General features: G+C 35.2%; 1 protein-coding gene across 2 annotated transcripts; it reads right to left on the reverse strand.

Moving 5' to 3' along the window:
* Positions 1–220: 220 nt before the first annotated feature.
* On the reverse strand, positions 221–13586 carry LOC149799532 (digestive cysteine proteinase 2-like). 2 transcript variants are annotated; one of them, XM_089957086.1, is made up of 8 exons: positions 13414–13586; positions 11365–11507; positions 10035–10193; positions 7194–7382; positions 5861–6026; positions 4802–4907; positions 3409–3517; positions 221–743 (listed from the first exon to the last, which is right to left on the reverse strand). In XM_089957086.1, exons 1-7 carry the CDS (start codon positions 13568–13570, stop codon positions 3418–3420), a joined length of 1020 nt encoding a protein of 339 aa, XP_089813212.1. In that variant the 5' UTR covers positions 13571–13586; the 3' UTR covers positions 221–743; positions 3409–3417. The 2 variants fall into 2 exon arrangements, with proteins under 2 accessions (XP_089813212.1, XP_089813213.1); XM_089957087.1 differs by having other exon boundaries at positions 3404–3517.
* Between the last annotated feature and the right edge of the window lie 1545 nt (positions 13587–15131).

The following is a 15131-nucleotide window of genomic DNA, read 5'->3' on the forward strand; positions in this document are numbered from 1 at the left end:
ATTTGGAATACCTTTGGATCGTTTCCAGATGACTTTGAAATGCATAGTACATGTTTGTTTTATATGCTAGGGAAACAAATTTAAAGTTTGGAAACTTGAATGCTTGTTGGGATTTACATTGTCTTGTTACACACTTTATGCCCCAAGACATACTACACTGTTACAACGCAAATTAAAATGGTAACGGGTTTGAGAAATAGTAAGAAATGTAGATGTAAAAATATCTTTATTACGGATCAACTCAAAATTACAAACATTATCACAAGTAAGATGAATATGATATGCATGAAACAAACGAACCAAACTATGAAATAGTTAATGACAATGAGAATGCTAAAATGATTTTAAATATAAAGGATCATCCATTATTATGCAGCAAAGATTGGTTGTACATACATAGAAAATGCTTATAACTGTAGTATTTTATTTCTTGCGTTAATGCAATCATAGAATGAAATCTCTACTACAGTAATGTTTATTGCTAAATATAATTATAATATCTGTAGGTTCTTTTTTTTAATTCTTCTTTAACAGAAATGTTTAGCAGCTTCTTTTCTAGACACGCTCTTTACAGCTTCAAAGGTTTCATAAAAGAAACAATTCCACGCACAATTACAGGGTCAACACTGCAGAGGATTTCTTTCTGATGCTGTCTTAAGGAACTTTAATTCTGAATTATTCTTGTGCTATGGTACGGTCTTGGAATGAGGCATCGATCATTTGTCCTGTATGAACTGTCTTGTCTGAAAGATATAAAAACACATCATAATAACTTCAATACTGCTTTTGCATTTTATGCATTTGCTGGCAGTAAGTGATGCAAACTTTTACCTAAAGCAAGATTTTAAAAAATATGTTCTTTCCCATTACAGGTTCAATCTTGAAATGTAGAACGAATACACTACTTCCGCAAATGAATTTCTGCTTGGTTCAAGACTAGCAAAAGAAAAGGAAAAATATGATGGATTAGAGAAATGTGTGGATGGAGCGAATGCATTTTTGACATCATAGAGGACAAGCGATTGATGATATATGAAATGAAAATGGAACAAAAACTAAACAAACAAACAAAACAAAAAAAAAAACAGAATTGTAAAAAAATGTTGATTTCTTGGCTAGTAACATATAGAAACACGTAAACAATAAATGACACATGCAAATGAAAAAGGCAGTATCAGTCTCGGGAAATTTTTCGTGAGTCTGATTAATTGGAATCTGGAATGATCCGATCTGATGAATCATATTTTCTGTGATTTGCTTTTAATAATAATAATATTTTCAGACGGTGACTCAGTTAGTTACAAATGAGAAACTAATCTACATTGAGGCACACACGTACGCAAGCACAAGCAAAATACACATTATGTCAACAACTATTCACTTAAATGTTACATTGCTGCAGAAATGAGAATGAAGTACAAGAATTGGGTGGTGTAACACGTACTTTAATAAGTATACCATTTTATACGATTACATTCATCTAATAAACCAGTTGTGGATGAGATGCTTGGATGTGATTTAATATTACGTGGAATGTTATCCCAAACACACGCAACTGAAAATTTAAATATATTTTTTAGCTCCCTTTTTTGTCTTGGGTAACATGGAATTTGTGCCCTTTGAATGATCTGGAGTATCAACAGATTATCTTTCCTGGAAAATGCTGTTAGGTAAGTGCGGGCAGATTGTATAAAAGACTTGTACATTATTTTGGCATTTTTCAAAAAAAATATTTCATGTATTGGTAATATCTTGAATACAAGCATTGCAGTTTGAACATTTTCTGTTTGCTGATCAAGAATATTTTACATGCCCTTTCCTGGAGTCTGGAAAATTTTCCCGTATTTTATAGCAGTTGTGCTCCCCCAAATTATGTTGCAATAGTCAAGATGCGGTTGAATGTAACTTTTGTAAAAAGTAACTCTGTAATGTAACATAATAAAGTTCTTGATTTTCTTTAGGGGTAAAGATAAGAGTTGTTTTCTTTGAAACATAATTTATATTAGCTATTATCTAAAAATATTCCAAGAATTCTAACACGTCATTTTCAGATCCGTGTTATCATAGAGAACATACAGCATATCCGTTTGCAATCTTGCTTTTTCCTGCCGTGTAGTTATCAACATAGCCTTTGGTTTTGTCCGTATTGAGGACCATACCAATTTCCTTGCACCATATTGATAATTTGTTGTGATCACTTTAAAGATTTCTTCAACTTCAGCTTGGATACCTTGAGCAAACAGAGTAGTGTCATCAGCAAAAATGTCAGTTGATGAGACTGCATCTCTTGTTTTTAGGGGTAGGTCATTTATGAACAAAACAAATAACAAGGAGCCCAAGATAGTACCTTGTGGCACTCCACATATTATCATTTTAATTTCAGATAGGTGTAAATTTAATATTACCTGTTGAGACCTATTGCTCAAGCAGGATGGGAACCACTGAAGCGCACCTTCACTACATTGATATATTTTTACCTTTTCAAGGAAATTTCATTGATCTACCTGGTCAAAAGCGATTCGAAAATCAATTATTACAGTACCAACTAACTTTCCTTCATATAAGGTTTTCAACCACTTATAAGTCACAGAGATAGTGCAGTTTCACGAGAATGATCTTTCCGAAAGTCAGATTGATTGTCATGAAGTAGATTGTTATCATTGATACAGTTCATACAATGTTTTGTAACTTTATTACCACTATCTGCCAATTAGTTCCCATATATTCCGATCTCCTTCAGTATAATGCAGTAATTGAAGTACATAACTGCTCAGTCTAAAGTGTGCTATATCTCGTTATTGGATTCTGGTACTGGCGCCATATAAGCTAGTGGTTAATTAGATACAAAAATGGATAGCTGGCAAAATATATAATTAGATATAAAGGTAAATAGTTCATACTAGCCAGGTACTAGCCAGGTATCTCACAATGACTATATACACTAGTTGTTAATTAGAGATAAGGGAATTATTAATTAGAGATAAGGGAATTATTTCATACTGGTCAGATAGCTCCTATTGCCCTAATGCACTAATGGTTAAACAGATATAAATGCAGACACTGACATGATTTGTGACACTACCAGATAAATGGCACTGACTAAATACACTAGTGATTAATCTGAGACAAAGGCAGACGGTCATAACAAACTTTGGTGTTGCCAAACTTGAAAAATGGGAACCGCCGAAGCTCAGTTGCATGAGCGTTGGACAAGAATCAAACGGCAGCGGGTTCAGTACCCTCACATGTTTGCCTTAGTCGGCTACCACGGTATATCCATGAGAAAGACGCTTAGAGACGGTTTTCCATGCATGATGCAGACAATATGTTAAAAATCACCTAAACCCAAGACAAATACCAAACCACCCCAACAAGCATACATTCCTATACGAATCAAGCTCACCTCACCTATTTTTTCTACAGTAATGGATAACTGGCTTCTGTAGCAATGCCACACATGTTTCCCTTATTTCTGGCCATCTTGATGTGCCCTTCTAGTCCCCAATATTCACTCCAGCTGTAACGAAATTAGACCAATTTATATTAATGTCAATGATACAGTACTATTGTCTATGTAAAGTCAATAATGAGACTTTACTACTGTCTATGTAATGTCAATAACGAGACTGTACTATTATCTAGGCAAATTCAATAATGAGACTACTATTGTCTATGCAAAGTCAATAATGATTCAATAATGATTCTCTACTATTATCTATGTAAAGTCAATAGTGAGACTTATTGTCTATGTAAAGCATTGATACAGGAATGCTCAGGTGAACACAAAATCGTTTACATACATACAATTCCTTACAATTTGACATGATATAATTACGAAGCCATACTGTACGTAACGTCGTATCATACTGCTGCTTTATGTTTTTAGTACGTTCTGCGATTACAGCAGAAGGTACGGCTAACGTAAGTCTATTTTTAGATGAGATTCACAAAGCAATCGTAAGCATGTAACTTAAACTTAAGACCGATCGTTGATCATAAGAACTCTTTTGCGGTGTAAGTGTAGTAATGTTGTATTTGTGGTATAGTTGTACATGTGGTAAAGTTTTATGCATACTGCCCTTATCCTTCATTCAGCCAGGTATCCCACCTGTGAATTTTTCGATGTAAGCTCACATAAACGAGTAACTATTACTGTAACAGGTTACAGGTAGGGACAATTTTCCTGGAGAGACAACTATAATACACCACTACTACTATCACTATTATTATTATTATTATTATTATTATTATTATTATTATTATTTAGTTTTTTTTGCATTTCGGTTGCCAATGTCACATAAAATGTATGAATCTAATTTCAGTATAGTAAATTCCGATGCAAAAGATTGTGGGTACGTGTATTGTTGTGATAAGAATGGCTAGATACCTCACGCTGGGAAATTGGATATCAGATCAGGGTTGAGATTATGAATGGTCATAGTGCTAATAGTGCTACCTACTTTGAGCTGTTACTTCAATATGGATTAAGGGGTCTACGAAATATAGGGGCGTTATTAGATCATGTGATAATCCGGCCCTTCAGATAACAATAGAGAGATTCATTTCATAATATGTATATATAATTAAACCTCTCTAAACCAGCCCCTTTGTAATCTGATAAAGCATATTGGCTGGATATGTTGGTCTCATTATTATGTGCTTCTCAAAGATTTCATAGCTACTTGTAAAAAGCATTCCCTTGTCTCCGTTACTAACCAGTTCATGACAACACCTTAATTCACTTGCACTTGTCCATATGCGAATTTGCATAAATCGTAATTACTACACTGTATATGCCTACCTATTTTTTACAAGCCAGTAATCTTGACCGTCATCTGTGCCATATCCAACGACTAGAACAGAGTGGCTTAGATCTGTAGTTCTGCAATGCGGGTCATCATACACTCCTGAAATAGTGTAAATCAACGTACTTACTCGCGATTAAGAGATGATGAAGGTTTATGCTTCACATTACCGGATTTTGCACGTTACTAAAATAAATACATTACGGGTAAGCTTCCTTTGTTCCGTATCAATAATTTCTGAGGTCAGTGATCAGTATTCCTCGAGGTGATCATACATATCAATTTGTATAAATACACATGCAAACAGATTACTAAAGTGCAAAACGCAAATGCAATCAAACATTTGCCAACAGTAATGACAACTACAATGCCATTATGATGAAAATCAGATCTCTACTGTCCTACGTGAAGATCTGACAGCGACCGCTTAGTGGAAATGTTCTGGTGACCTTTGAATTGGCTAGAAAATATGCATCTTGAAGAATCTGAAAGTGAATCCAATCGTTCCGCAGACATTGACGCTCTTCAACAATTGCTGCTCAGTCTCCAAAACGCGAAGATCAGAATTTATATGAACATAACTCATAAGCAGTCGCTGTTAGAGCTTTATGTACGACAACGGAGATTTTGTTTAAATCAAATTTACTACAATGTCGCAAGGAAAAGCGATCTCTATACCCAGCCTGGTTAAAATGCCACCAAAAATAGCGATTCCTATACACGGTCTGATTAAAACAGATTTACTTTACAATCGGTATAACTGACAGACACTGGCATGGATTCTTAACCTGCAGACCTTTTAGACAGAGTGTTACATTTGGTATAAGGGATATTTATCGCTAGAAATTATATGTTCCGAATGTAGTTCTACACTTAGCTCCATAAACGTCAAAGTTGTAACTTAATCAGTGAATCGAGAGGTCAGCAGAATATCACCTCGCATCGGTGTCCATTAAATCTTTGTTGTGTCAGAGATCTGGATTGTAATAAAATTGTCCCAATACAATGACAAAATTTCAAAGGTGAAACGAAAATTTGAGGTTGGTTAAAATTACCTCCTTGGTAAAGCTGGAATAATATTGAATTGGCATCAATAGCTACGGAAATTGGTCCGACGGTGGCAACAGCTTCCTGAAGGGCTGATTCACTGACATTCTTGATATCAACACAGCCGGTGTCCTTTGTCACTACTTTGGAGACATCATACACACAGTTTCCATCCTGTTTTTACAAAATGATGTAAAAAATGCTATATTAATGTCATTCAAAACTTCACTAGAAAGACGAGTTACATTTTATCAATACCCACATGATGGCATTTAAAAGAAAAGTATAGCAACATTGCAGAATTTGTACACTTACAAAGGCATAATACTGGTTGTCCTTGCGTCCTGGTACTTCGCATTTTTAACGAAAATTTCATTATAAAATTATCCCTATGCCTATGAAAAAAATTTGATTGCCGAAGGCTCCATTCATATGTTTTATAGTTTAATGAAACTCTTAATGTGGGACGGTATGGGCAGCAACAACATATCTATAAATCTAGAAAAGTTAGTTAACATTTGAGAATCCAAAAGAACATCTTGGTACTTTACAATTTTAAACATGTTTTTTTCGTAGCAGTTTAGTACCATGTAATACAGAAAAGATTTATTTTCCTGTTTTAATATAATTCGTGCAGAGAACGTTTTTACCCAGTACGTTGTCCTTGATGTAGTACAATCTTCCACTAACATGATCAAATTATATTTTTCGCCAAAGACAATTCTGCATTAAGAAGCAGTCTTGAAACGGCTGTCGCTTCCGCTGCTATAAACTGATCAGTGGAAGCAAAAATCTGACTTTTTCACTAAGTCAATATGAAAAGTCACGTTAGGCCATGCTTGGTTAATCTGTCGATGAAATATTTCATAGCGCAATAATTAGTTAAGAACACTTACTCGTTTTTATGACACTGAGACAATATAATCAGATGGTCATGTGGCTTGCATCGATACTATGGACAGTTGTTAAGTGTACTTCCGTGGCATGCTGGGTAATAATTACAGTTACGATACAAGATTAACAAAGTAAACTGGATTAAACAAACTTCACTCTGACTAAAATCATATCTCCACAGTACTAGTTTACAACAGTGGATATCTGAATTTAGTCAGATTGAAACAACATTCAACACCGCATTAATAAACAGGACTCATATTCCACGAATCTCCTTCCCACTACAAAATGCATAATGATGTACCCTTCACGTTTACGTCTTTCAAATACGGTTGCCACAAAATATCTGGACAAAATCAGAAGCTATACGCTTGCTAATATTGATTTGAATACGCATGTTGAGCAATACTTTGACCGACGCAAGACAACAGAAAGATTTTATTATACCTTTCCTTTGTATGGGTATCCCTCTTTAGTCTCAATGCCATACTTCTTGATGTACGCAAAGGAAGGGTCCATAAGACCACCTTCACACCCCAAGTTTTCGAAGGTCTTGGAACAATCCACAAGTTGCTGTTCACTAAGGGAAATCAGTTTACCGATCTTACGGAAGTTTTGACCCTCCAAAGCACCTGTCTGAAAAAGGGAATAGAAGTAACATACTGTTGTTTTATATGAGAATGAATCTTTGTTCTTTACGTCCGGTTGCTACCTCAGTTCCTCGATATGATTTATTTCCCCTATAGATGCAGCAACATGACTGGGTAAACTCACTTGGTTGACTTACTGAGAGAAATTCACAAAATATCAGTGTAAAATATTAGCTATGAAGCATAACACCTATTATTCATATGTTAAAATCCATACTGTTCACTCACATAGAACCATATCCAAATCCTCTTCACATAGTTAAGACAAAAATTAACTTTTTGTTTATTTGAAACTGGTTACCACTACGAAACATAATTTGCAGTTTTACTTATTGATGAACAAAATGGGTTACAGGAAATAACAAGGGAGACAGGCAAACTAGCCAATATATCTTGTAACAATATGAATTTTAAATCTTGTAAATATACTTACTGTACTGAATGTCCAGCAGGAGCCACACAGTCCGTGTAATGATTGGATAATAAATTTTGAAATTTAGTATACGATAGACACTGAAAATCCAAATTGTTGTTTTTATTATCGTAATCTATCATACCCCATGATAGGCGTATTTGCAGATTTAATACTTTGTATTAGAAGACTGCTCTACTGTTTAGACTCACGACTTTGCATTTATAAGTCTACAAGCTAACGCGAAGCTTTTTGGCTTTTTTTTACGCGGGGGGTGGAGGGGATGACGCTTCACCGACTGTCAACATTTTGCCAAAATTGTATATGCTTTTTACGAAAGGACTGAGTAATAATCAGAAAGGAGAGAATGTTCTGGAGGTACATAATTTTCTCAGAATGATTTGTTCATTTGTATGCTTAGCCAAATGAAAAGCTTCAACCATTTTCTTTTACTGTGTCGTTGGGTTAGCAAAGCTAATCCAATAATCAGATCTCGATATGGAACAACTCTCCTCGCTGACCACAAAGACTTCAACATGTTGTCATCCCGACCATGACATAATCAGCAGTATATTGGTCGGCAGGGGTTAATTTAAAACTCTAAGGCCTCTACAACAGTGATACTAGACTTTATTTAAATTCCATTTAAAAAACCAGGTATTATAAATAACTAATCACGTTCCTATCCACAGGTCTGCTACACCTTCACATGTCAATAAAAATGGATCCCGTTGAGTTTGTCATCGTGTTTTCCCTCCTAAATTGTATCTTTGGTATGAATGTGCCAGCTAAGTTGCACCAGTTTTATAGAAATTGCTTTTTATGAAAACATGTGCTTAATGTGATCATTATTCTCTCAGTGCTGTTGATGATTAAGTCCTTATAGATTAGACAAAAACAAACCGTACTAAACCAGTCGTTCTAGCTAGCTAACATTTGTGATTTTGTGACGTCAGCTGAACTCAAAACTTAAGAATTTTCATCTGGCCATTTGAGTACAAATCCATTGCTAAACAACACTTTTATTTTGTATATAATTTAGATAACTATGTGTATAAGTTTGTTTCTGTAACCCATGGTCAAGCTTGAGCATTTGGGCTAATATTTCGCCAGTGTATCCAGAAACCAGAAAAAAGGTTTGAATACGTGATGCCCAGTCTTTGAGTATTCGGAAAGCAGGAAATATGTTTTAATACGTGATGCACAGTATTTGAGTATTTGGAAACTAGGAAATAGGTTCTAATTAAGAGTTTAACGTTGTTAATGTCTGAGTTTATCGTGGTATAAACTGTCAGTTGTCGACTCACACAGCCAATAAGGGCCTTATGTAAGCTGTGTGAGTCGGCAAATGACAGTTCATACCACGATAAACTCAGGAATAAAATACGTTAAACTCTTATAATTGAAATTTCAATTATTCGTTATGTTATTTTGTTTGCATCATTAAAAAAAACAAAAATCTTAATTGAGCGTAGTAATACATGTTTGGGGTTTTCCTGTTACTTAGCTATTTATAGCACTTGGGATTGTCCTGCTTGATCGTAATAAGGTCATTATAATACCAGTTCCTTCACTAATGGAAGCCAAATTTATTCAACTATTTTATAAAAAAAATTGTACGACTCTTCTTTTCCTTTAATGCTTACTTCGTGTCTGCCTTCACTGGCAGTGTTTTTCTTATGCTTTACACGTGACTCTATTTATAAAAGTGGGTATTCTTGCAAAAGTAGTTCTCCTTACAGTTCATACAGAAATAAATGCAATTTATTTTGATCACGTGGTAACATTCTGACCAATGGAAATGTTACTTTCCTTAACCAGCTACTGGCATTGCAATTGTTACGTGATGCACAGTCTTTCAGTATTCGGAAACGAGGAAATGGTTTGAAATCCAGAGCGTAGGCCTGTGCTAATGTCAATATTTGTATACGTATGTTTGGGTATCACAAAGAAGAGTGAATTAACTTTCTTTTTTACGGCCCCGAGTTACCGAGCGATCTAAAACTCTCACCCTTACAGTTCTGTTTGAGTCTCTGGCTCGGCCAATGTATGTTAGAATGCTTAGCGGTAGATTCCCGTGTTCTGGTGGTTCTTACCGAGGTTTTACTGGGTTCTTTTACCAGTTATCCTGGCCGCCACGTAAAGCCTTTTGTGTGCTGAAAAATGGCGAAAAACAACCCACAACAACAGTTTTCTTTTCTGTTTTTTGCTTCAACAACTGTTTACCTGATTATTTACAGGTGTTACACATCCCTTCTCTGTCCAGTTGACTTCATCCGGCAGCATCGTATTATGTGCGGCTTGGAAAGTACTGCAGTTGACGTCTGCTAGATTGGCTCTCGTCTTTGCACAACCAGTGTACATTGCTCGGAACTCATATGAGCTCTGAAAAGAGGTATATACGTATAAATGGTAACACTGAGTAGTGAGACATCTTGCATCTAGCAACATAATGCATGGTCATAAACTTTATATATTGGTAGGTCTTTCTTTTCTGGAAGACTGCAACTTGTGAAGCTATATCACACTGTATTTTTGCCAAAATTCTTTTCCCTTGAGAGGCCCATAGTGAACAGTTTTAATAAAATATGTTAGCTTACGTGCTATGAACACTGGTCCCTTTTCAGACGTTGGCAGTAGCAAGTCTGAACAAGCCTGGCTGCTGAAACTTTCCTATTTGATTACCAATGAAAAAGGCTATTGCTAGGAACCAAGTGCAAAAGTTTACTTATCAAAATTTAGTGATATCTTTTTGTGCTAAGATTTATCAAGTTTCCTTTGAAATTAGTTTACTTAAACTAATTATTTTTTGTAACTGATTAATTGAGACAAATTTAAATGGACCTGTTTTTGCTCAGATGGCTTACATTTACTTAAAAGTCACATACAATAGCAATGATTTCAAAAGTTAGAATTGAAACGCTTTAATGCCATGGGGACCCGAGTGGTCTAAAGCGCTCTCCGCTACGGATCACTGTCATCTGACCTCTGTCTGCGTGGGTTCGAGTCTCAGATTCGGCCAATGTGGGTATGTGAGAAAGCCTGCCAGTAGCTTCTCGTGGGTAGGTGGTTCTTTCTGGGGGTTTTCCCGGGTTCTTCCTCCACCATTAATACTGGCTGCCATGTATCGTGTGCTGACAAATGGCGTTAAAAACAACAACAACTACAACTTTAATGCCATAATGTGTCATTCCATAATTGATCAGGCATTTAAATATCTGTTCTTTTCGTGTAGATCCATCCTAAAGTTATGAAACTTTAAATGAACATAATGATATGTACCTTCAAAACACCTTAATAATATATCGTTTATTGATGACCCTATATATTTAGAACTGTTCCCGGTTCTTGTAAAATTAACCCACACAAGGTTGAAATAAAATATTATTATATTAGAGTCTACACCGTATCCAGAAGGCAATATTAAATAATGGAAGATACATGGATGGTAAGTTGCCAGGCCATGTCGTAAGCTCACTTCGCCTATTACAATTTGTGTCAAAACTATCTAGCATGTTGGCATTATAATGCGTCATTATCGGATAACAGAATTTACCAGATCTGAAAAGTGGTTCAGTCCCAACCAGTAAGTTGTCTCTCCTTTCTTATATTTCTGGTTGTGGAAATAAATTTGCTTAATGTTCTCAGCAAAATTAGAACGTCTATATGCTTCTTCTTCTCTGTTCTGATACTGCTTGCCTGGAAGGACAAAATTAAAAGAAAATGTACATATGATTATCTATCAGAGAAAATAACGTGTTTGTCAGGATTCCCTTGAGGGGGATACTAGTCTGGCAGAGAAATAGTTCAAATTTAAAAATACCTAAAATGTGTTGGTTTTTTAAATACTTTTAGGTGTACATTAATAACTTTGATATTCAGTATTTCTATTTGGCTGAGCAAAATATTCTTCTTTTGCATTTTTCACACTTTCTACAGCTCGAATATTTACGTTTCGCGCTTTTTTCAGGTCGGATGTTGACACCTATCCCTTCACTAGCCAGATCAGGATCAAACATGGTATCAAAGATGTGTACAACAAGTACATGTATCACTAAAATGCTGATCAGCTGAATTATAAAGTCCAACAACTGATAAATGTGTGATGTATTCATCAATATACAGATAAGGTAAAGTCGGCATGCTCAATATATCCATTCTTTGATTTCTTCATTCGCTTAACAAATAAATATATTTTTCTTTAGCAATCTGGTAAAATCCACACCCTCATGCACTCACTCCAAAGCTCTTTCCACTTACAAAACACATATCTACCTTTTCATTTATCAGTCTATCTGTATACATGAATGTCTACGTTTGATCTTCTAACTATATATCGTATGTATTCTAACCCTTCTCCATATCTATCCATTCGTGCTATTTAGATATATCTTTTCCAGACAATAACAACTATCGAAATATAGGTTCATCGTGCACACATGTATAAGAAGACAAAAAAAAAAATAAAAATAATACTTCATGTTATAATGTTTCGTTTAAAAATCCATGCATGAAACTGTCTTATCTACATATACTCATGATTTCAAAAAATTCCCATTTTTAGATCACTATTTTTGATGACCATAATACTAATAATTTTACAATGCAACAATTAATTGCATTGAAAATTTGTCACAGTAGTGTTGTACTCTTTGTTCAACCATGCCAAAATAGAATCTTATACTTTCGTACAAAAAATTCAAGACAATACTTTCGATGAAATTTCGGCATACTTGACCTTTGACCTCTTTGAATCATCCTCAAGAGAGGTACCATATTATCACGTCTTCCACAAGGATTATTTGGAACGTTACATTACAAGAGATTTTGGCATGGTTCTAATCTTTACCTTGTGCTCTACATTTCGTTTGCACTGTGTATTCGGGATAGTTCTTGTGTGCTGATAAATCCTATGCATACACTCGCAGATATATCCATCTTCGCTAGCAGAGGTTACGATATGATAAACCCTATCTACACCTTGGCGTATCGCGCAGATATTTCTGTGCTTCGGGTATGTGAATTTCACTGGATGCGGAGGCAAGCCACGGCATCCAACCACAATTAAGTTGTTCAGATTTAAATACTGTTCCTACATGATCGAGACAATGGGAGAACTCAACTTGAATGGACTGATAAATAAGCAATTTTCCACTACCGGTCCATGGTTGTACAAATACATTTCACTGAAATACACCTGTAATGTCTTCCCTCTGGTATGTAGCCATACTTGCGATATTAAACTTACAAATTATCCATTTGAAGTCAATTTCGGCCGATGTACAATGCATCACTGTTACACGCTATTGGCAAGATGGCATTGTATACCAAGGGAGGCAACTCATGAAATCCAATAGATGTCGCAAGGACATAGCACTACAATACTCAGTCCGCCATGGTGGAGATTGGGTTATTGTATCGGAACCTTGGCTAACGAAGATGAGATATACGTAATGTTTGTTGACTCTAAACTTGGTGGTCTAGGAGATAAGGTTATAGACAAAGGTAATTGCATTAACCCCTCGAAAGCATAAAGATCAAGTTCTCCGTGGATAGAGTTCACGTATCCCTTGGATACAGCCTTAACTAGAATAATTTAACTCACCATATTTTGCTTTGAACATTTCCCATGACTTTCCAATTATTGATGGATGGATGTCTTTGACTGGTCCTTTTTCAAATCGCTGGACATAAGTTAGATTTCCTGGTGCTGCAGATATCAAAGATGCTGTCACCAGAAAGATCACAATACTTACATACATATTGATGGTTTCTAACTTCAAGTAACTGAAAATACAAAAATACACTAGTTAACGCTTCGCCTACCATGTGTACGCGATATGGGCTCCTTCCGAATGATCCTTACCTCTAAGCGTATGGTGAACACAAAGGTGGATCTTTCATGTACCTCGTGATATGTAAATGACAAATCATTACTTTAGTAGAACTGTAGCCATATTTGAAAAGAAAAACGGCAGTGCTAAGAAAACATGTGGTAAATGGACGCCTGGGGCCCGCCTGCATGCTAAGTGAAATGCCCATCAAACTTGTCGAAAACAAAACATTTGCCAGAGAAAACTTCGTTTGCGCTGACGTGTAAGTCTATTTTAAGTTGTTGAAAGAGTATTATATATTTATTTTTATCCACATATAGACCACTTGCTATTATGAAAAATTGGCAATGCCAAGTTTTTGAATTATGTAATATACAGGTAAAGGAAGTGAGACACCATTTTGTGTAAGTTCATTCTTTGCAAATACATGCAAAATATTATAAAAGCGTAACAAAGAACACTCCTATATTTTGTACTGATTTTATGATTCATGCAATGTTTCACTTTCGTCGATCTCTATAGGGGGTATGACTAAAGTGCGAAAAGTTACGAAAAGTTGAGAACAGTTTCAAAAACCTACCATTTTTTTTAAAGTTGGGGAAAATACAAAAAAAATTAATATAAGCTAAGACGAGAAAAGTTGCCTTTAATTGAGTATTTAAGCTTATTTGTTCCCAAATTTCGGTCGCTCAAAGTTACAACAAAGTCCTTTTATCGACATTTCGTTTTATTAAAACAAGTAAGTAATAGCAAAGGTTTTCGTTATCTTCATTTGCATCAGTGTAAATAATATTCGAATCAGCTACATAAACATGATTTTCACATCCAAAAATAAAGTTAAAACGGGTGGGAAAATAGGGTATCGGTTTATTATTGTAATAGTTTGATTGCTACACAGTACCGGTTAACATGGGGACAACAATTATTATCCGTGAAGATTATTATTATTATTATATGGTGCTTATCTGTAACACAGGCCACTGGCTTGCGATGATTATCTATACATCATGCAATACAAAAGGCGTTTGAGCGCGTAATAGAAGGGGAAAAAACACCGTATATATTGGCAATTTTTTATATTTAAGTAATCATTTTATTATATTTTGTTTCTATATGGGTGAAATACAAATGTATATTATACATTACTAACTCAATATAGATTAAGGAGAACTCTAACGCCGGAATGGAACAAACGACCGTTTTGTGATATTTATCTAGTGTCAATACAGCAGGACTTGATGATATAATTATTGGTAAATTAGTCATCTGAATTTTTCTTGTATCGTTTTGTATAAAATACCTAAATGTTTCGAAAGTTGGATTATTAAATACATAGGTGGGTAAATATTTCTCCGTAATTCTCTAAATGACGGACAGGCAGTAATAAAATGGAATTCCTTTTCGATATGTTAACATTAAAAATGTATAACCTTTCTTCATAACAAATATTTTCATATCTTCCTGTGTTACCTCTGATTGGCAAGTTCCC

This window comes from Sinohyriopsis cumingii, chromosome 5 (genome assembly GCF_028554795.1).
Source record: "Sinohyriopsis cumingii isolate HCF-2022 chromosome 5, ASM2855479v2, whole genome shotgun sequence".
Lineage (NCBI taxonomy): Eukaryota > Metazoa > Mollusca > Bivalvia > Unionida > Unionidae > Sinohyriopsis > Sinohyriopsis cumingii.

Bases quoted from the DNA above. Each gene is read 5' to 3' on its own strand.
- LOC149799532 (XM_089957086.1), bottom strand. From the start codon at position 13,570: ATGTATGTAAGTATTGTGATCTTTCTGGTGACAGCATCTTTGATATCT. The intron at 4,908-5,860 runs GTAATTTTAACC...ACACTATTTCAG, and splicing joins ATTCCAGCTTTACCAAGGAG to GAGTGTATGATGACCCGCAT. The intron at 3,518-4,801 runs GTAGGCATATAC...ATTTCGTTACAG, and splicing joins TACTGGCTTGTAAAAAATAG to CTGGAGTGAATATTGGGGAC.